Raw genomic sequence first — 21,152 nt, 5'->3', positions numbered from 1 at the left:
TTATTTTTCTGAGTGAACTTACCTTGGTAAACACTATTTGTTTTGGTTGGATATTTATAGCCTGGTGTCAGCAACTCTTCATCCACCAATATCCAATTTCCGAAAGAACAGAAAAAACCATATCCATTAAATATTAGTTTTTATTTATAGAGTTTATTATGCAGTCAATTGATTTAAGGCTACCTTCGACTTCTGCAAATCATTCAATCTCTGAATCGCTGGAGCATTCCAAGTCAGAATTAAATGAACTTTCAAATGTTAGTGAAAGCGAATCTTATTTCGATATTACAAAGAAACTCCATGCATTAAGCACTGTTGTTCAACGTCAACAACGAGAGATCGACAATCAGAAAAGAGATTTGTGTACCAAAACGAAACATATTGAAGAATTACAAACGCTCTTGTCTAATGCAAATATCATGTCTGATGGGGCTTCTTCTCAAAATGATGCATTTGCTCATAACCCATCTACCTCTGTTTCTGTAGAATTAGTTCGACCTGTTGTTGGGACTAAAAAGCATGCAGTATACGCAACTTCAGCTCCTAAGAGCATGTCATTGCAGGATTCTTTGTCTGTTCCTTCGGCAACTGCTTTGGCTGATGTTTCAAGTTCGTTGAATTATTCTCGAAAATTAAGTTCGAACAGTATTAAATCCACGAATGCTCCTGTATTTGGAACAGCAGTCAAAAACGTAACAGGTGAAAATATATTGTCTGCATCTTCTTCTGAGGAAAATTTGAACTCTAATAGAAACGGAGATCCAAAATTTCGTTTTTCAGTTTCACCATGGATATCTTCTTCGAATTTTAACCCTTATGAGGCTTCGTTAGCTAATTTCCAATCGGACAATTGCAAGCTAAAATCCCATAACTCATTACCATCGATCCGTACCAATGTTCGATATAGCAATTCTAAACCGTCAACACCATTATCTCCAGAGGATGTCGATCTTGGAACTTATACAGTTAAGAACCGTGATAGTTGGTCGAATGAAGTGAATCTCTCGGCATCCACAAATAACTTGAGTACGAATACGTCTGGCACGTTAAAGCCATACTCACTCAGCTCTTCTCGGAGTTCTTCGTACTCGAAAGGAGTAAATAGTGCCGCCAGTTTACAGTCCATATGGGAAACTATGAATAACTCGAACCCATCTGTCATCCCCGAGTCTACTTCTTCAAGAGAACCAGCTGCCCGATACAGAAAAATCTCTGAAAGGAATGCTGTATATGATTGGAATGTTATAATTGATAAAATTATTGTAAGCAATGATCAGCAATCTTCGATATTCCTTCAACAGAAGCTGAAAATTTCTTCTTATGATATGAAACAAAACATTGTTGATTCCATAATATCTCAAATCCATCCTCTGATGCTTAACCGCTTTGGGAATTTCTTAGTTCAAAGATGTTTTGAGCATGGCACTGCCCCACAAATTCGACAAATGGGATCTGCCATGTTGGGAAATATGTTAAAATTGGCAACAGATCCTTTCGGATGCCACGTTGTTCAAAAGGCAATAGATAATGTGACAGAAGATATTAAACTGGCTATGATGGACGAGTTATTCCTCACTATTGATGTTACAATAATGCACCACTATGCATGCCATGTCTGGCAAAAATTGTTTGAAACGCAATGGTACGAGTATCCAGTTAATGTCATGAATCGCGTAAACAATGCCTTGAGAGGAAAATGGCACGAAGTTGCAGTCGGGGAAAATGGAAGTCTCGTAGTCCAAAATATGTTTGAGAACTGTGTAGAGAAAGATAAGCGTGAATGCATTGAGGAAATCATTTTTCATTTAGACGGTATTGCACGTGGTCAATGGGGAAACTGGGTGGTGCAACACATGGTAGAAAACGGACAAGGAGAGGATTTGAAAAGAGTCATTGATGCATTATTGAATCGTGCAGTGGAATTTAGTATTGACCAATTTGCCTCTAAGGTCATTGAAAAAGCAATTAAGTCTGGCCCAAAAAATTTCATTTCCTTATATCTAAAACAAATTACAAACGCGAGAGTTGACCGAACAAGGCAGCCTTTAATCGATATTGCATCTGATCAGTATGGCAACTATTTAATTCAGCAAATAATTCAACTTGGTCAACCAGCTGAGAAAAACCTTGTCATTACGCATATAAAAAAGCACATGGTTTCTCTTCGGGGAAGCAAGTACGGTCAGAAGGTTGCTTATTTAGTCGAGAAATGGAATTCTCAAAAACAGGTTTCCTCTGTAATCAACTACAACTGCAATACTGACCTCTGATCTGTAAATATAGGGATATATTCATTTCCACATTTTAATTAGTTTTTATTTTATATATGATACAGCTCTAACACTTACTGAAGCATCAATAGATCAAATTTTCACTATCTTCCGGATAAGGTAGTTAAGCAACGATCTCTTTAAATAAGTAAATTGAAATATATATCTCTTTACATATTTGTGAATAAGTAGCATAATAGTATTTTAAAATAATTATTATAAATAAATGCGTTCATTAATATACCAAAAGAAACTTTAATTTCCGGAGCATTGGCATCCATAACACTCATGAAGTTGTTCATGCGCAAAAACATCGCAATCCAAACAAAAATGATTTTTACACGAGGGACATGCATACCGCATCGATGAAGTAGATTCGTCAAACGGTGAAACCGGCGGCTTCGGAAAAGGTAACTGACACGCAAAGCAATGAGTGGACTTTGGATTTGCGGACCAAGGAATTTCGCTCCAGTTTTTCAATGGAAACAAATGATGATAAGATCGAGCAAGATGTGTTGAAAGGATTAGAACGAGAGAACAACTAGGGCATTCGATCGGTAAAGTACAAACTTTTGCTTTACAACGAGGACAATGAAACCCACCACGAGACGGAATTGAATGGCAAGCACAAAGACTTGGCAATTGCTCAACGACCTTAGAAGGAAATCCCATCATTACCAAAGAAGCATCAGTGGTTTTAGCCGAATCAGTAGCAGGAGGTATTGTGCTTTCGAGTAGAAGTTCGCGAAAATGTTGTTCACTGATGACTACGCCGTAGGCATTTTTCGTAGATGAGTTAGTTTTATTACAAATTTCTTTACAAATGGCGACTTCAGCAGCCAAACCAACGATACGGACACGAATAGAATCATGAACCAGAGCATCAATCGTCTTGAAAATGTCGCCAGGGTCTGATGATAAGATGGAACCAAAAATGATAAGGACTTCTCTAGTGCCATGGGAAGCAATGTGTGATAAAGAAGCTCTAGCCATTTCGAGAGCATTTTGAAGAGAGAAGTTTCCACTACAATCTCGAAGAGATTTAAGCTTCTGAATATGCGATTGAGGATTCCCATGCAAATCAGTTATCCGATGAGCGATTCCATCCATTACGCCTATAATCGATAATTGGGAAATAGGATTTTGTTCAAAAAACTCAAGAACAAATTCAGAAGCATACTTTATCTGAAGGTCGAACCGCTTATGATGAAAATCACGCTCCTCCATAGAGTTGCTCAAATCTAACACCAAGACCATGTGTCTAATAATACCTCGTTGTAACGGAGTTGTATCTCTAAGAAGTCTAAATCAGATTGACAAGTTAGTATACCGTTCATCGATGCTATAAAAGACTAATATGTTTCCAAATGCCCAACATAGGCAACTAACAAACAAATGAAGAACATAAGAAAACCAATTTTGATACGCCATACCTTTTACGTTTCCCGCTTTGAATAAGCCCAGCGATAACGCCTACTAAACTACCCTCTGCGTCCTCCTGTACGATATCCCAAGAACGCTGATATTCACCTTCCCAAGTATAACCCTCATTATCGTCAGTTTTCCTGCTTCTTACTTTAACTCTTCCATTTTTTTGTTCATCCTCGCTTTCCGACTTGTCAGAGTCAAAACTTTTTTGGTTCTCATTCATTGAGTGTTATTTTAACCGAGCATAGGTATTATGCCAGAACGCTATTTGATAATTAGATAAATGAATATTGCACAAATTCTATTCCTTGGTTTCTACAGACTAAAGAACTCAAAGCGAATGTATTTCTTCAAGTCACGTTTTACCCAGTGAACTTTTGGTAATTTGAATAGTCGCGTCGAGTTGCTTTACATGCAATGAGCGAAAGTTCTTTCTTTTATTATTTTTAGTTTTATTTTTTTAAAAAGCAATGACTCCTGGGCATACCAGTAAAATGGTAAGACTAAGTAAGTACTAGAACAAGAGACCATTTACACGAAGACAATACGGACAAGGAGCGCAACCATTATTTGTTAAATATAATAATGAATTTCGTTATGCTGCGTTAATTCGTGTTTATCAGTCTTTGATTTGTGATATGAAATTTGTATACAACTATTTCTGTTATTTGAAAAAACTTAGGAAATTATGAAAGTAAAAGAAGAATATAAAATAAATCTGTACTCCTCATTCTTTAAGGATGAGTTATATATCGTATTTTATAAAATTATTTATGGCTCGGTTATTTGTACAAACTGCATATTGCAATATAGTAGAGACTTAGAAATTTGCAAACTGCGTAATTGCCAATATTTTATGTAAAGCTACAAGTGATATGGACATAAGAAGAATAATTACTTTTCGCTTAGGCTGAATGTTGGATGGTTTGCAGGACGAAAGAGTTCATTTAATTGATTTTCTCGAACAGAAATTGGCTACTGACTAGGAATTGCGAAATCGCATTGTTTAAGAAGTTCTCGTTCTACTCCAAGGTCGATTTTTTCGTTTTTATTTGTCTTAGAAACAAATTTCAACTTATATTTGCTGTATATACTGGTTTTTAAAACTCCAAAACTTGAGAATGATGAATGGAATCCTTATTTCGTATATATCCAACAAAAAAAAAGGTTAAATCACTACTTTGCATCTTTTGAGTAATGTCTTAATTGAACAATTTTTTAAGTCGCAAATCTTACAAAGTCACAATTAAGGATTGTATATCAATTTGGTAAAACAATAAAGAGGATGATTAATCTATAATTGACAACAGATTCATTAGTTAAATGAATTTTCCTAGCACCACAAATACACATCGTGTTTGCTCTATAACAGAGACAAAAATAGTGATGACTGTCATCGAAAATGATTAAGTGATGATGCATATAAGATAATAATACAAGGAATAGAAATAAAGGAGAAAAGTGACTTTTGCAAGAAAGTAAGAAAATTAGTGATGAAATAAAAAAAACCCTCGCAACTGTTGGCAGCCCCTTGATTTTTTTCTCTAGCCATGACTTTTAGTTGCTGCCCGATTCTACATCTTTAGAAGTGTTGCAATCGGTTTCCTCAGCCATTGTATTGTCACTTGCTGGCTCTGTGGTAATTGCTTGGCCTCGCATAGACGACATTTCAACGTCGCCAGTCTCTTCATCTTGTTCTATTACTTCGAGCCCGAGAATAAACAACAGTAAGGATAAAATAATATGAGCCAAACCTTGAATTGCTTTAGCTACATATTTAGCTAGGCCTGCAATCGCTTTAGCTAGACCTTCATTCGCTTTAGCTACAGACGGTGCATAAACATAAGCTTCTTCAAACGCTAATTTAATTAACGAAAATGAAACTAGAAAATCGTTAGTCATGAATTCAAATCATCTCAAAAACTTACAATAAACAATAATCACTGTCATCACGTATGTAAATATTAACACTATAGTTTCAATAACATATTTAACCACAGAATTAAGATCCGCCAATGCCTGATCGAAATAATTATAAAAATTATGATAAAGCAATAAAGTAAGAATGAAAGGAAGGAAGATATGAAATATCGCATATCTAGCTTGTGTAAGTCGCACATTTTCCGAACGCTTTCTTAATCTAGCAGGTGCAGCCATTGTATTTTTTTTTCGTAACGATGGTTGTGTTAATGTTGAGTTTTGTTTGACAATTGGATTGTTTACATGATTATTGACTGAATATGAAGGACAAGAATGTAAACAACCCTTCTCCAAATCATTCCAAACTTCATTGTATTGAGGTAACTTTTCGTCTGGCATTTTGAAGAGCCTTTTACCAATAGTGATTATATACGTTTGAGTTTCAACTTGAACATTGCAAAATAAAATGCGAAATTAAAATATAAAATAGATAAATAGATCAAAACCAAACGCTTGAATAGCCTAAAAATCCACGCGTTCTAAGCATCCAACAAAAAGAGATGGCTCTTGTTAAGGAATGAAATTGAATCATTGTGCTGTCAATATCAATTTACGCACAAGTTAGCATTAATTAGGTACTGCGTACCAATACGCTATAATAGCGATGCCTTGCTTCGTTTTATCATACTTTGAAAAGTATGCAACACTAATTGCTAGACAGTGAGCTACACTAAAATCGCTATTAAACATTACGTTACGCATCAAAATACACTACATGGAATACCATGTCAGCAATACTACACTACGCTATGATACACTACGTTGAGTATCACTATATGTCACATGTTCTAATTATATATCGTACCATGTATGATACGATATGGAGATTGATCTTAATGATAATCTATTAAGATCAATATTATCTGAATACTATAAATAGAGCTACTGCTGAACCTCGTTCCTCAGTTCAGTTATGAGCTATATTAGTGATAGGTAACATTATAACCCAGTTAATACAATACCTATACTCAGTTGCTACTTATACAACCTGTGTATTGTAATATAATAGGTCACAAGGAAAACTCACCGCAGTTCTACGTATCCTTAAATCAGATACCAAACTGCGTAGCTTACATACCAATTAATCTCAATTTGTTGAACAATAGCAGAAGACTATATGTTTGTTTACTAAAACATCCATTGATATTGATATAAAATAGTAGTTAAAATTAGAAGTCTAGATTGAAACAGAGCATCATTCTCAGTCCAGTTATTAGCTGTTACAATGATAAATATATTATCACCCACCACTCACAATACTGTATAACGCAATATACTTCTTCTACAAACTCAACGCATTTTCTAAGTAGTTTGGAGAGATTGTAAACTACTAATTTGGCAGTTATTATATAGTATGCCGCATTCATAATCTTTAGTAATCTATGAGCTTAGCGATAGAATTCCTTCAGTGGCCTTATAATGTTGAAATTAGCATCAATTTTTATAAGATTATAAACATGCTATGAATACGATTAATGAGAATATTTAGTAAGACAAAAGTGTATACTTAAATTGCTTTTTTTGGTCTAATATAATAACAGTATCTCTTTTAGTAATATTTAGTTAAGAGATCTAAAGCAAGCGACGTAGAAACAAGTGGAATCGGACAATGAAGATATGCAGACAGCCCGTTTTAAGAAGTGGATATTAAATTCCAAATTCAATTAATAATTAGTAATTAATGGACCCGCATGTTAAGCTTTCAACGTCCTTGGTAATAATAGCTTTTAGATATTTACCAAATAATGTGAGTTAAAGTAATGAACTATAGCATAGTGATCGTTAACTTGCAGTTTAACGATTCACGCCTAGGATGCGATAATCTAAGCACCGTTGGTTTATGTCTCAAAAATGGCACCGGCGAAGTACTGTTTTCTGGTTTGATTAAGCAAATGGCTAATTTTTATATTTTTCCTTTATTACTGGAAGCCAGATCTGATCATTTTTATGAAGGAAATGAGTACATAAAATATTTGTCCCATCGCATTCATGGATTACGAAAATCCCTTCATATTACACAGAGAGGTGGGAAACCAAAATCTTCAGTAGACAAAAGGTAAGAGGATTATGCTAATGTCCGATTGACTAATTATGTACTTCTTTTGTTATAGATATGCTGAAATTTTACTTTTCAATGCTGATCGTGCTTTTCAACAATTTGTTTTTTTGCGATCTAGTCAACGTCGACATGCATTGCGCAGATTAAAACGTGCAGATCAATTTGGAAAAGAGTTGGTTTCCTTTACGAATGCATTTGATTGCAACGATCATATCTTTTATTTGGAGGCTATTGCTTTTGCCAAATATATCGAGGGTACTCTAAACTACGAGAAACGAGATTGGGAAGGCTCTTTGAGCGCTTTTAGTATTTCTCGACTTTCATTCCTAGTCTTGCAAAATAAAATTGATACACTTGCTGAACATGAGAAGAGTGTACTTGGAGAACTCCAAAATCAAATTGATTCCAATTTACGATACGTTGCTCAAAGAACTGGCTTGCAAAACCAGACCAAGTCATTAGACATTTTGATGTTGTCAAGTATACCGAAGGATGAGGAGGTAATTCAGCATGTAAATTCCGTTGATTCTGAAATATTGCAAATGACCGGAGATGAACAAGATTCCTTGCAAACTATCACAGTCATTGAATGGAGAGATCAGAGAGTAAAAATAGAGCATCCTGATGTCGTATTGGCTCTATATGCAATTCACGATGTCAAAAATTCTCCTGGAACCATAGACTCTAAAAGAGATCGTCTGCTTGCTGCATGGGCTAGAGCAGAAGAAATTACCAAAAGCGTTCTTGATAACACAGGCCTTGAAGACGAGCAAAAATTCCAAACTCTCTCTATTTGTTATACTTACTTGGCTTACAATGTAGTATTGCTCCGTATCCAAAGAGACTTGGCAGTTGAGAATGATTCCGAATTGGTTGCTTCACAAGCTCAGCTTCGATCTCGTCAAAGCTTGTATGATTCTATTATTAAGGTAAGACTTTGCTTTTATTCAGAAGAAATAATTTTTAAAGAGAAAGGAGGGACAAATACTAATAGATTGCTATAGAACATTGAAATTGCTAAAGAATTGCCCGGTATTGCACGAGATACTGGTATGACTGCCCAACTAGAAGCCCAAATTTCTTTGGCTAAGAGTAAACGCTGCCAGGCTATTGCCGATGCTTACCAGGCACAGGATAAACTGGCGAGTCTTGCGATGTGTGTACGAGCTGCCTCGTATTTACAACAGGTGAATGATATATTGCGCAACTTTGAAGAAAAGCCACATCTTATAGCATTCGATATAATCCCTGAACTTAAAAAAGACGAAAAGGAGCTAAAAAAGAAAATTTTGCTATTACAAAGTTTGGCATCCATGGGAAATATAAATCAACCACCTAAAAACTTGTCGTTGGTTGAAACACTTGATAGTTATCAAACGCTTGCAGAATTAGAACCATCTTGGAATCTTACAGACGCTGATATTAGGGCTATTCCAGCAAAGCCTTTATTCTTTGATTTAGCTATTACATATCTAGGTCAGCAGACCTCTTTTGACAAAAAGAAAGCACAACCGGAAAAACCTGTTACATCAGTTTCGAAAGAGCCTAAACAGAAAAATAAAGGGTTCTTTAGCAGTTTGCTTGGACGATAGAAAAACAGGTTGGAAGAACTTAAGAGATTTGTTATATATAAATAAGAATTTAAAACGAAAGACATGTGTCCCTGCTAATTGCTACTTTATCTATTAATTGACGTAAACGAAAAAAAAGTAAATTAGCATGTGTTCTCCATTATGCTTCATCCATCATAATTGCTATAAATTCTTGCTCATTAATTTCTCCATCCTGATCAAGGTCGAATTCTTCAATCATGGCTTCCAATTCCTGATCGTCGATGTTTTCATTAAGCTCTTTTGCAACTCTTCGAAGATTCCTTAAACTGATTTTTCCTGTCTCGTCATCATCAAATAACTCAAAAGCCCTTTTAATCTCTTCTAATGGATCTCGTTCAACAATTTTTTCCGTCACTATATCTAATTAGTAAACACGTTCAACAGAAGAAGAATGACAAGCCATATAAGAGTGGAAAAAGAAATTTAAAAAAAAACTCATTTTCAAGCCAGTTGTATGTGTCTTCCCTATTTTAAATTTCCATCTAATAAAATATATCAATGCCAAGACGTGCACACTTACTGACGCGAACAAAATCCTCCATTTGTAAGTAGCCCTTGCCAGTTTTATCAAAATCACGTAGAATTTTTAAAACCTCTGATTTTTCCGCATTAAACCCTAAAGCACGCATCGCAGCCCTGAGCTCATGATAATCAATAGCATTATCTTTATCAGAGTCAAACAGCTTAAAAGCTTCATTAATATCTTGTCGCTGTTCCTCTGTAATCTCTACTCGCAAAGGCGCATATCCTCCCAACCTTGCAGGAGTCGGTGAAGATGCCCTTGAACGCCTTTTAGCCCGTGCGTTAGCAAACATGTAAATGTGGTGGTAAACAGAACGTCTTAAATAACAGCAGGTGTGTGAGTATTTACATGACACTTCTTGTACGCATTGATTCTAACAAAATAGTAGCACATCGTTAATTACTTTACGGAATAATATGGTAACAATGTTAAATTGACAACGTGTAGAACTTGTAAACAAACCATCACAATCAATAAAAAAGTCTTCATACTAGGTTTTTTACTTTGACGCATTTTTTTCAGTTAAGTTCTTTAATCATAATCTTTTTATGAAAATAAACACATAACCTGTAGGTGTTCACAAAAAATCCTCTGCACAACGAAACACTCGTTATAACTAATAGAAAAATATAGTCAATATGCTGCTGAAAGTTAGCAGTTGTGAACCTTTGGTTCCTATAAAACAATGGATTCATACGTCCCAACTTGATTTATCAGACTCATCTAGTTTAGTGGCTGATTTACTTTACAATATCATCAAATTCAACTTTTCCGGACTAGAAGATAAACGCGCTATCTTCACAGGTTATGAAAGTATTAAAAGGTACACCATTGGTAATGAAATGTTTTTACAACTCGCTAAGGACGGATTCGCTTTACCTGTCTCTATGTCGTATGGACTATTCCTAGAAGAGACAGATACTCTTGAGCTTCGTGCTTTACCAAGGTCTGAAGGCTTACACAGAGGTTGCGAGGTGCTTGTACTAAGACTAGATAGTCCAAATGAACTTAAAGAAAATATTAGAGAATGGTCGTCTAAATTCATGAATAGCAAGGCTTCACAAAAACAGCAAATGCTATCACCCGAAACGATGCAAAAAGTTGATTTAGCTGGTCGTGCCTCACCTCGTTATCAAGCTAATGATTCATGGATTTCTAAAAAGAGAAATGCCCCCTTGTCATCTATAAGTCAATACGCTAATATGCCCGAAAATTATGCTTTAAATACCAAAAAGTCGAAAATTTCAAATGAAAATGATACTATTTTTAAAGCAAATTTTCAACAAAACAAATATGAGTCTCTACATGCTAAGCAAATTTCTGCTTCCGATTTATCATTGCACCAAGAATTCGTTTCAGCTTCAATAGTACAGCAACCAGAGCTCAATTCATTGTTGACTTCTCAATCAAAGAATTCAACTCCTTCGGAATCTGACTCATCCTCTTCCGAATCTTCAAGCTCAGTTTCAGATTCAAGTGACCTATCGTCAACCAGTGATTCTTCTTCAGGGGATGAAAGTTCGGACACAGCGAGACAATCTTCTTCAGATACGATTTCTTCTAATAATGTATCGGTGTCAGTTTCTTTAAATACGGCGAACGAGTTTTCTTTTCCACAAGGAACCTTTAAAGCCGAAAATGAAGCAGTAGAATCTGAGGTCGCCCCTTCTTCAAGTACGCCTCCTACTGTTGAAGAAATATCTTATCTACATTATGATGAACCTAGCCAATACTACTTTTCCTCTCCTAGCAAATTATCTAGTGAAACCACCAAAGTTCATCGAGGATGTGAAAATACTGAAAAACCTTCAGAAGAAGGAAAAAATTTTACAACCCCTTTATCAGATAGTGTAGAATCTGAAAATACTTGGAGCAATACCTTGCGTTCAAGTGGTAAGTCCCATTATTTAGGTGTCAACTAACTTAGTAGTTGAGGACGATAATACGGGTGTTTCCGATGATAATAAAAAAAGCAAATTAAATGCTGAATTCGATGGCCATGTTAATAATATTTCAGTTCGGCCTCCCGGATCTGGTTCATCAGCTACAAAAGCTCGGAATCTTCGTCGTAAGAAAGCAAGAATATTGAAACGTTTGATGCAAGAATCTAATGATACTTTTTCAGCCAATGAATCTACCGTCGTTGCAAATGTTCCTGACTCGTATTTAACTAAAAATGATGAGGAGGATTCAGCATCTTTAGCTTCATTAAAAGTGGCGCCTAAATACGTTTCTCATCCAGTTTCCTTATCCTCCAATTCTTTCCATACTGAATTTCCTATTGGAAGTTTGATGAGGTTCACAGTCATGGATTTAAACCCAGTTACTTGTACACCTGAAATTTCAGAGAAAACCGGTCGCGTAGTAGATTGCAGTGAAGAAAAAGTCAAAATACAGCTAGATTTAGGAGATCGGCTAGACTTGAAATTTGATGTGAATGGAGAAGTCATTCGCAATAGATACGGGACCACGCCTGATGAAGAGTTAATTGAGGGAATTGCTACGTACGAATGGTCTTCACTTTCGAATGTACATAAATTGGAGCTTACAAATTAAAATTTGATACCTCAAGTCTCTGATGTTATGACTATAATTCTGAGAACTTATTTGTTTTTAAGAGCTGATTATACGAACTCTTGAAAAGTTTAACAGAAGGCAGAACGATAGAAGATGATCTGTTGTTCATGTGATTTCTTCAGACTTTTTAAGCTAAACGTAAATTTAGTTACAAGTTATTACGTTGGTGAGGTTTTGTATTCTCTCGCAGAGTGAAAGTCACCTTCTATATAAACATCTCAAGCATATAATTTACCACATACTCCCTTACGCTTCATCATATGTTAATCTTGTGTTTTTAATGGTTCTCTAGATAAACACATTGTTCATCCTCAAGTATATCTACTTCTATTTCACTCATATTTTAAGTGAGTATGAGGGTTGACTTCTTTTAGCAACTCTCTGTTCGTTTAATGACTTTACGATTACAAACTTTGGAATTGTTAACGAACTGTTCACTGTGGATTATACCAGAACAGTATTATTCAAAATTGTATATTAATATTATGAAAGAAATTCAAAAAGAACTCACTTTTAATAACTTTTTTTGTATTTATGTATTTACAATTTCGTTTTCGATCAAGTAACATTTTGTAACTTCGTATAGTTATAAAGGAAATAGTCCATCCAACATAAGAATACTTCTTCATCTATCGAAAACTTTATCAAAGTTTGGAGGGCAGTAATAAGCCTGTAAAAGGCTAGTATTGGATATTGTATTAAAACCTGTGCGGTTTGATTTAACTCACTTAAGTTATACGCGAAATCCCTACAGCATTCGATCAACACATTTGCTTGCAGGTATCGCATGATAAAATTGGAAACCTTTGGATATTTTTTTACAAGTTATAGGACGGTAATAAAAAGCGCTTATAAAAATGACTGAGCTGTTAGCAGATGAGGTTTTTAAAGACCGTGTTAGAATTTTTCAAGAATATCTTGAACATGACACTGATGATGCTAACGTTACCTTGTACCAAGAGGCAATCCTTAGAATGCTTAACATGGGTCAGCGTCGTTTAATTGTCAATATTGATGAACTGCGCGATTACAACCGAGAATTAGCTGATGGTGTTCTTTTGAAGCCTCTTGAATATGTGGAACCTTTTGATGAGGCATTGAGAAATGTAGTTAGCACTCTCATAGATCCTGTTGTTCATAAGGACCTAAAGGATAAGCTGTTTTACGTGGGTTTCAGGGGATCGTTTGGTGACCACCATGTGAATCCACGTACTTTGAGAGCCATGCATTTAAATAAGATGATTTCTCTGGAAGGAATTGTTACGCGCTGCTCTTTTGTTCGTCCTAAAGTAATTAAATCTGTTCATTACTGCGAAGCTACAAAAAGACATCATTTCAAACAATATGCCGATGCTACTATGAATGGCGGCCTTAGCTTTCAATCCACTGTATATCCAACACAAGACGAAAACGGTAATCCCCTATCAATAGAATTTGGCTTCAGCACCTTTCGCGATCATCAGTCAATTTCTCTTCAGGAAATGCCTGAACGTGCACCACCAGGACAACTTCCTAGATCAATTGACATTTTGTTGGATGATGACTTAGTTGATACTGTTAAACCTGGTGATCGTGTTAATATAGTAGGACAATATCGTTCTATGGGGTCTAAAACATCTGGTAATACAAGCGCGACGTTTCGAACTGTGCTGCTAGCGAACAATGTTGTTTTGTTAGGGAATAAACCTGGTTTGGGAAATGTTGGTGGTGGTGCATTAGACATCACTGATGCTGATATTCGTAACATAAATAAATTGGCCAGAAAAAAAAATGTGTTTGAACTTCTCTCTACGAGTCTTGCTCCCAGTATTTATGGCTATGAATACGTCAAGCAAGCAATTTTACTTCTTCTTCTGGGAGGAACTGAAAAAAATTTGACGAATGGAACTCATATTCGTGGTGATATAAATATTTTGATGGTTGGTGATCCGTCCACTGCAAAATCTCAACTTCTTAGATTTGTACTTAATACCGCTCCACTTGCTATAGCTACGACTGGTCGTGGTTCTTCTGGCGTAGGTTTAACTGCTGCAGTGACCACAGATAAAGAAACTGGCGAGCGTCGTTTAGAGGCTGGTGCCATGGTATTAGCAGACCGTGGCGTGGTTTGCATTGATGAGTTTGACAAGATGAGTGACATAGATAGAGTTGCTATTCATGAAGTTATGGAACAACAGACAGTTACGATTGCTAAAGCCGGTATTCATACTTCGCTTAATGCTCGGTGTAGTGTGATTGCCGCTGCAAATCCTATATATGGACAATACGATATTCGTAAAGATCCTCACCAAAATATAGCACTTCCAGATTCTATGCTTTCGCGTTTTGACCTTCTTTTCATTGTTACAGATGATATCGATGATAAAAAGGACCGTGCTCTCAGTGAGCATGTATTGAGAATGCATCGTTACTTGCCTCCTGGTGTTGAGCCAGGTACGCCGGTTCGTGATTCCTTAAACAGTGTATTAAACGTTGGAGCTACAAACGCTGCTGGTGTCTCTACGGAAAACGTTGAACAGGAAGTTGAGACTCCAGTCTGGGAAACATTTTCAAGTCTTTTGCATGCGAATGCTCGAACGAAGAAGAAAGAATTGCTTAACATCAACTTTGTGCGGAAATATATTCAGTATGCAAAATCTCGTATCCACCCTATTCTGAATCAAGCAACCGCTGAGTACATTACCAATATTTATTGTGGGTTACGAAATGACGATTTACAAGGAAACCAGCGGCGCACAAGTCCCTTGACGGCACGTACTTTAGAAACCTTGATTCGATTAAGTACTGCTCACGCCAAAGCACGTTTGAGCTCAGTTGTGGAAGTCAAAGATGCAAAGGCTGCGGAAAAAATTTTGCGTTATGCTTTGTTTCGTGAAGTTGTTAAACCGAAAAGGAAGAAGCACAAAAAACAACGCCTAGAGGCTGGTGAAGAGTTTGACTCAGAAGACGATAATTCCGATGACATGGATATTGAGGAATCTGAAGAAGAAATGGATACAAACATGGTCATTGATTCGGGATCGAGAAGAGTTACCCGATCTCAGAATGCAACTTCGCAAAGTCAAGAATCTGGTTCGGAGATTGGTTCAAGTATCGCTGGAACAGCTGGTTCCTATAATGTAGGAACATCAAATACCCAGTTATCATGGCCTTCCACTCACTCGACCTTACCAGCTACATCGAGAGAGCTAGCCAGCAGTGACCGTAACATCAATACAGGCACTAGCGTGGCTTCTGAAGTGTCGGCATCTGTGAGCGAGCAGAGCACAGTTTCATTACCTCGTGAGAAGATGTCTGTGTTCATGGCCCGGTTGGCTTCCCTTACAAAATCCGAGCTGTTCTCAGAAGAGTGTGCCTCTTTGGAAGATGTTTTGGAATCAATTAATAATATCGAGGATGATGTAGGATTTTCGAGAGAAGAAGCTATTGTGGCACTTAAAGAAATGGACGCTCAGAACAAGATCATGTTTTCAGATAATGTGGTTTATCGTATTTAATTTTGATTTGGTTAAGTTATTAAAAATCATATCGTGGTTCCTGGTTCACCTAAATATTTGCATTAGCTCTATTGCATGAAGACTTATGTTTGTTCAAGATCAAACTATCCCGTTATTAAATGGACAATCTGCTTTTTGCATAATCTCATTACTTTTTTGAAGTTTTATTTACTATTCTCACTCTTTTCATTTTTGCCAATGAGGCATTAGACTCATTTTATAGCAAGCTTACACTCTTGTTAATGTATTAAATTTGAAATGTAACGAGTTGTTCGTAAGTATTTGAAGATTTCAAATCGTATGCAACTAACGTCTGGTAAAGGTTGAGTCACACTCATAGTTCAAATTACTTTTTCAAAAATATACTTACAAGCTTTAAAACAATTCAACTCTGAGTGATGTGGTGTTCACACACGCCTGGTAGATGAAATTTTGAATACACTAATAATTACCAACTTCTTACAGCAGTTCTTTTAAAACTGGTTATTAGGTATTTTAATGAAAATGATAATGTTCGTTATTTAGTAAACCAGCTATAATCTTAAACAGCTGCTTGCCAGTTCAAATCGTGCAACTGAATGCACCCAACACTTCATACAGCGTGGGCAAACATAAAGGGAACGATAACACTGAAGATAGACTTTTTAAATGGGGTATTTGGTGATTTCAAAACAAGTTCAAAATCAGTCCTCAAAGGAGAGAAAACAATAAGCTAAAGCAGTCAATAACAAACAAAAGAATTGAGAAAATCCAAAGTCAAATGATTCTTTTATTCATCATCCTCAGCATCTTCGTCTTTGTTGAGAAAACGAGGCTTAACCTCGTCCCATGTTAACTATCGTCTTGTTAGCACTCGATATCCACAGTCGCTTCAATCATTCACTAATCGAAAATACATACCCCAGCATTGGCACGCTTCCAAACACTGTCTGTAAAAACGTCAAATCCACTAGAACATTAGTATAATTGAATCATTCGATAATAGTTAAACAACACAATTCCACATACATTTTAGCAAAAAAAGCAGACACAAATATAGTTGCGTAGAATGAAGAGTTTCTTCGGAAGAAAATATTGTAAATAGTTGAACTAGCCTAATTGAAATTGATTAAAATCGATCCAAACCATTGTTTTCAACATCTCGATATCCCTTTACTTACCATTGAAAGAGAGGGGAGTAAGTTGGTAATGGAATGCGAAAACTGAGCGAATAGCATCAGAAGGAAAGGGAATAGTGAGGAAGATCGTTCCGAATGCAAAAGATAATTTAATGATTTAACTAGCTTGTAATCGATGAAAGCGATATGGTAGTCCTCTCAAGAACTCACTATCATGATTCGCGCTCTGTATCACTATTTGGTAAATATCTAAAAAATTCTAAAACTATTACATGGCGAGAAACAATTTGTTGGTTAAATTTATTGATTGATCAGTTACCTTACTATTTATTAATGTATAAAATAATCTTGACTATCGATTGATCTAGCAAACGAAACAGCAAGTCTTGTATTTCTGCACGGTTTTCGAATAGAATCGTCTTTATGTTGCTTAAACATTCAGTATGCACATAGCAAGCCCTTTTCTAAACTTCGCTTTCATTTTCAAAAACCGCAATTATTATCTTTTGTACATCATCAGCTGGATTTAAGTAATGTAATCATTACGCTCTCTCAAATACTTGTAACGATTTCGACAAAAAATGATTAATTGATGAAAAGTCAAGTTGAGTTTTTGAACACGCTATGTTGTTAAAAATATTATTCTGGTTTGTCTGGCAGTACAATTGGAACAATATATGTTAAATGCAATAATACATTCGCGATGAAGGACTTTCAAGTACATGGCTATTTTGTGAATTCCTGTGTTTTCTCGATTGTTAAAACAAGGAGATTTTTGGCATATTTGAATTAAACTTGCCATTTCATAAGAAATTTCTATATTTAATATTAATAAAGTTTTTGGGCGTTCCTTTTTCCGCTATTTGCTAGCTCTTCTATACTTTGTTTACACTTTTAAATGTTTGACATATATGCTGCTAATCCTCAAATCGCCTCAATGAATTCTTTTTAAACCAAAAAGAAATCCAGAATTTGTAAAGAATGCAGTAATTGTATTTTGATATTCTTTGAGTATCAGTGAATATAAAATCCGATATAGCAATTGTATCGACTTTGTTGATAATCATTTAGCTTTTTACTATATAGAATAACTTATCTCTTTCAGATATGGAGTATTAATGTTGGCACGGGTTTGGTGTTTGCATTAATGCTTCAGAAAAATAAGTTACGCCAACAGTACTTCCACCTTTGTATAACCATTTTACCTATAAACTTATAATTTATTTCGTTCAGATGTATTTATTTCCTTTCTTTAATAACATTATGTCAAAGGTAGAAATATAAGCAACTAGTTAATTCAAATTTTTATACTTAGACATTCATGTTTTATGTATAAATTCTTTTCAATGCAAAAGCTTGAGCTTGATTATTCTAATAAATTTCAAAAAATTATTTTAATATGTACATATATATTTATAGGTTTTTTTGTCTCAATTGTCCGAAATATTTAGCTTTTTATTTTTATGAATTTTCAATATACACTGGCGATTCTCTCATGAAAAATGAAGCTACCTATAATGGAATAAATATTTTGAAATAGCACATTTTTTATTATATATGTGTTCTCAGTGACTATAGATTATCAGATTATTAAGGGAAGAGAGATTTGAAATAACATAAATTATTTGATATATTAAATTACCGCTCAAGTCAATCACCTCATGGTTTTTATGTTATTAAATAATTATTTTGTTTGACTTTAGGAATTATAAAAAATCACCTTTTTACTTCAGTTTGATTTTAATCGTTGCATATACGTAAAGTAATGTACTTAGAAAAATTTAAGTCCATAATATATGTCGCTAATTTCCCCTTTTTTCTTTTTTAAAAAAGAATAAAATAAAAAAAAAGGTACTAGTAAATTAGCAGTATAAGGTTTTTTGGATTATTATTTACGATCATTTAAGTTAATGAACCAACTCCATGAATAAGTTAAAATTATTTTAATAAAGTGAAAATAAAGGTAATGTTTTTTTTTTTTAGGGATAATTCAAAACACATAATTATTCATGGTAATAAAGGCATCGGTCATTCTTTGTTTTTATATTTCATTTTGTACCCATTTTATGCTTAAAATCCCACGGTTCTAATGTTTGCACGGAGAACACTTTCTTGCAAACTAATCCTAGAGATTTAATAACACGGAATTTCAAGAAAAATATAATTTTGGTTTTCCATAGACTTACTACCTAAATTCAAAGGATCCTGGTTTCCTGCTGATTCATTATTTACCATTTCACAGACTCCATTGTTTGAAGATACTGTTACCTGATCAATCGTTACTTGTGTGTTCATCGATGACAAACTATATGAAAACTACCAATATTCGCAAAATGTCAGGATCGAAGTGCTGTTCGTCTTCAAACACCATAAAGGTGTCCATTTACCTATTTTTACACACGTTAACTTATGGCTTGCTAAATTATCACCTCAATCCACGATTATTAGCTTCCACGGGGGTGGTGGAAAGTGATATTCCTTACTGGATGGTATGCAGATCATTATATAAGTTTAGATTTACTAACAATGGATTGAAAGAGTTATTTATCAATTATTATGCACGTTGGTCAATCTCTTCTGTTGCAGAAATTCAACCTAGGTTATGGATGGCTTTTACTTACGAAATATCCAGTATACGTGCTTCTCTCGACCTACTACCTTACTCCTTTGAGTCAAATTGCTTGGGCATTCATAATTGACGCCATTTCTTTGCTAGTGGCGCGCTGTTTCTCTAGAGCTAACCCCATCAAATGTTCAAACCAAGTCAACACACAGTATAGTGTCTCTTTCCTATTCACAATTATGGCGAGTGTATTGATCAGCGTGCTTAATTATATATCACAAAAGATATTCTTAAACGGTCTTATTCTTGGAAACTCCCATAACGTTGTTACTAGTCTCGTTGCCCCTCCGCTCCCGTTACAATATCTTGCCCATGTACCAATTGGTTACGTTATTCAAAGAGTCGTGTTTAGTGAAAGGCCTATTCCCCAATCATTATTTTTGATGATTTTCCTTACTCTGTGGAATTGCTTTATTCCTTATTCAATTTTGTTTTCAATGAATTGGTCCGCCATGTTCCAAGTGGTGGGTGCTTACTTGTCACAAATTTGGATTATCACTTTTATCTGCTGGGCATTGTCTCTGTAAAGTTCGAGTTCTGTTTCTTTTACATCATTTTTTTTCTTGTAATGTAGTTAGTTGGTTGTTTACTTCCTGGTGGAAGTTCTCATGGGCTTATCTTAATTCATTGTATCTGTTATGGGATTTTCCAAATTTGTCTATATGTCTTTACTCGTGTTCAATAATTTCAGTGAGGTAACGTCAAACTTTTTTCATCAGGTTAATGCCCTTTTTCTTCTCTTTTTCATTTTTCGTTTTCACGGTGGAATTTATTTCTGATGAAGGAGGCAGATTTCTTCTTTCTGAGTTGAACATCATGTGTGGAACTGACTATGAATATATGTAATTTAATGACTGTGGTTTCAAATTGATTCCGAACTCTTTTAAAAGATATCCATTGTGGGATGTTTCGTCCTTTATTCTCATCTATTAGGGTCGCATAGTTTGAATTGGATGATCGTTCAAAAGCAGTATATGGTTATACTTTAAGCAAATGTGAGAAGTCTTTTCGCTGTATATTTTTCCCTCTCGTGATATGAAAAAACAGTTGTTAAGTTCCACTAGTACTATTATATATCATCTGTGGGGCCTTTATATTTACATGACATGTATTTTAAGTGAAAAATCTTTATGCATATCAGAGTACTGTTGTTATTTGGAATCTACCTATACTTACACTTTTGCATAATGTTACGATCTGGCGTTTATTCTGTGCTTTTAATACTTTAGGCAAGTCGCGCTTGCAACCAATCCATGTAGGAAAATATAGAAAATAAACAATTTCTGTTTATTACTAAGCTTCGTTAAGATTTTGCCGTTCTTCTGTTTAGGTATTGTAATTACTTGTAAGTTGCACCGTTCACGAGTGCCAAAAAAAATACTCAATAATCTGACTATAAAGTGTTTAAAGGTATAAGATAATATACTAACCTAATTCATTATTTTAATTTCTAAATCTATTGCA

General features: G+C 35.1%; 9 protein-coding genes and 9 long non-coding RNA genes across 18 annotated transcripts, besides 1 other annotated feature; 9 read left to right on the top strand and 9 right to left on the bottom strand.

The window, feature by feature from the left end:
• Positions 1-29: 29 nt before the first annotated feature.
• Positions 30-1,237, bottom strand: SPOM_SPNCRNA.6824. The gene has a single exon (NR_196166.1). It is a non-coding gene; the product is annotated as a non-coding RNA (long non-coding RNA).
• Positions 159-2,374, top strand: mpf2 (meiotic pumilio family RNA-binding protein Mpf2; the record flags this gene model as incomplete). Its single annotated transcript, NM_001022794.3, has 1 exon — positions 159-2,374. One exon carries the CDS (start codon positions 159-161, stop codon positions 2,268-2,270), a length of 2,112 nt encoding a protein of 703 aa, NP_587801.1. The 3' UTR covers positions 2,271-2,374.
• Positions 2,347-4,203, bottom strand: ssl1 (transcription factor TFIIH complex subunit Ssl1). The gene is made up of 2 exons (NM_001022793.3): positions 3,704-4,203; positions 2,347-3,573 (listed from the first exon to the last, which is right to left on the bottom strand). The coding sequence occupies exons 1-2, from the start codon at positions 3,919-3,921 to the stop codon at positions 2,526-2,528; spliced, it is 1,266 nt and encodes a 421-aa protein (NP_587800.1). The 5' UTR covers positions 3,922-4,203; the 3' UTR covers positions 2,347-2,525.
• Positions 2,626-2,961, top strand: SPOM_SPNCRNA.6823. The gene has a single exon (NR_196165.1). It is a non-coding gene; the product is annotated as a non-coding RNA (long non-coding RNA).
• Positions 3,361-4,299, top strand: SPOM_SPNCRNA.1135. The gene has a single exon (NR_149987.1). It is a non-coding gene; the product is annotated as a non-coding RNA (long non-coding RNA).
• A 177-nt stretch (positions 4,300-4,476) lies between these two features.
• On the top strand, positions 4,477-5,635 carry SPOM_SPNCRNA.6822. The gene has a single exon (NR_196164.1). It is a non-coding gene; the product is annotated as a non-coding RNA (long non-coding RNA).
• SPOM_SPCC1682.06 (uncharacterized protein) lies at positions 4,625-6,017 on the bottom strand (the record flags this gene model as incomplete). The annotated part of the gene is made up of 2 exons (NM_001022792.3): positions 4,625-5,581; positions 5,627-6,017. 2 exons carry the CDS (start codon positions 6,015-6,017, stop codon positions 5,256-5,258), a joined length of 717 nt encoding a protein of 238 aa, NP_587799.1. The 3' UTR covers positions 4,625-5,255.
• Positions 6,018-6,390: 373 nt separating this feature from the next.
• Positions 6,391-6,753: an LONG TERMINAL REPEAT.
• Positions 6,754-7,143: 390 nt separating this feature from the next.
• On the bottom strand, positions 7,144-10,188 carry cdc31 (spindle pole body half bridge protein, centrin Cdc31). The gene is made up of 2 exons (NM_001022790.3): positions 9,871-10,188; positions 7,144-9,704 (listed from the first exon to the last, which is right to left on the bottom strand). Exons 1-2 carry the CDS (start codon positions 10,163-10,165, stop codon positions 9,469-9,471), a joined length of 531 nt encoding a protein of 176 aa, NP_587797.1. The 5' UTR covers positions 10,166-10,188; the 3' UTR covers positions 7,144-9,468.
• srp68 (putative signal recognition particle subunit protein) lies at positions 7,546-10,295 on the top strand. The gene is made up of 4 exons (NM_001355875.2): positions 7,546-7,734; positions 7,790-8,666; positions 8,742-10,205; positions 10,262-10,295. Exons 1-3 carry the CDS (start codon positions 7,571-7,573, stop codon positions 9,327-9,329), a joined length of 1,629 nt encoding a protein of 542 aa, NP_001342750.2. The 5' UTR covers positions 7,546-7,570; the 3' UTR covers positions 9,330-10,205; positions 10,262-10,295.
• A 36-nt stretch (positions 10,296-10,331) lies between these two features.
• On the top strand, positions 10,332-12,966 carry mug174 (coilin Mug174). Its single transcript, NM_001355874.2, has 3 exons — positions 10,332-10,442; positions 10,497-11,766; positions 11,804-12,966. The coding sequence occupies exons 2-3, from the start codon at positions 10,512-10,514 to the stop codon at positions 12,427-12,429; spliced, it is 1,881 nt and encodes a 626-aa protein (NP_001342749.1). The 5' UTR covers positions 10,332-10,442; positions 10,497-10,511; the 3' UTR covers positions 12,430-12,966.
• On the bottom strand, positions 11,179-11,605 carry SPOM_SPNCRNA.6821. Its single transcript, NR_196163.1, has one exon. It is a non-coding gene; the product is annotated as a non-coding RNA (long non-coding RNA).
• SPOM_SPNCRNA.6820 lies at positions 11,826-12,197 on the bottom strand. The gene has a single exon (NR_196162.1). It is a non-coding gene; the product is annotated as a non-coding RNA (long non-coding RNA).
• A 2-nt stretch (positions 12,967-12,968) lies between the features above and the next one.
• SPOM_SPNCRNA.6819 lies at positions 12,969-16,066 on the bottom strand. The gene has a single exon (NR_196161.1). It is a non-coding gene; the product is annotated as a non-coding RNA (long non-coding RNA).
• Positions 13,070-16,951, top strand: mcm3 (MCM complex subunit Mcm3). Its single transcript, NM_001022788.3, has one exon. It carries the CDS (start codon positions 13,308-13,310, stop codon positions 15,945-15,947), a length of 2,640 nt encoding a protein of 879 aa, NP_587795.1. The 5' UTR covers positions 13,070-13,307; the 3' UTR covers positions 15,948-16,951.
• qcr9 (putative ubiquinol-cytochrome-c reductase complex subunit 9) lies at positions 16,339-17,131 on the bottom strand. Its single transcript, NM_001022787.4, has 4 exons — positions 17,108-17,131; positions 16,956-17,041; positions 16,848-16,896; positions 16,339-16,782 (listed from the first exon to the last, which is right to left on the bottom strand). Exons 1-4 carry the CDS (start codon positions 17,108-17,110, stop codon positions 16,717-16,719), a joined length of 204 nt encoding a protein of 67 aa, NP_587794.4. The 5' UTR covers positions 17,111-17,131; the 3' UTR covers positions 16,339-16,716.
• Positions 17,132-17,397: 266 nt separating this feature from the next.
• On the top strand, positions 17,398-18,029 carry SPOM_SPNCRNA.6818. Its single transcript, NR_196160.1, has one exon. It is a non-coding gene; the product is annotated as a non-coding RNA (long non-coding RNA).
• SPOM_SPNCRNA.6817 lies at positions 17,474-18,228 on the bottom strand. Its single transcript, NR_196159.1, has one exon. It is a non-coding gene; the product is annotated as a non-coding RNA (long non-coding RNA).
• Positions 18,229-19,376: 1,148 nt separating this feature from the next.
• On the top strand, positions 19,377-20,948 carry bqt3 (bouquet formation protein Bqt3). Its single transcript, NM_001022786.3, has 2 exons — positions 19,377-19,554; positions 19,604-20,948. The coding sequence occupies exons 1-2, from the start codon at positions 19,399-19,401 to the stop codon at positions 20,213-20,215; spliced, it is 768 nt and encodes a 255-aa protein (NP_587793.1). The 5' UTR covers positions 19,377-19,398; the 3' UTR covers positions 20,216-20,948.
• The last annotated feature ends 204 nt before the right edge of the window (positions 20,949-21,152 follow it).

Source organism: Schizosaccharomyces pombe, assembly GCF_000002945.2.
Source record: "Schizosaccharomyces pombe strain 972h- genome assembly, chromosome: III".
In the NCBI taxonomy this organism is placed as follows: domain Eukaryota; kingdom Fungi; phylum Ascomycota; class Schizosaccharomycetes; order Schizosaccharomycetales; family Schizosaccharomycetaceae; genus Schizosaccharomyces; species Schizosaccharomyces pombe.
This window is presented reverse-complemented; position numbering and strand designations above follow the sequence as displayed.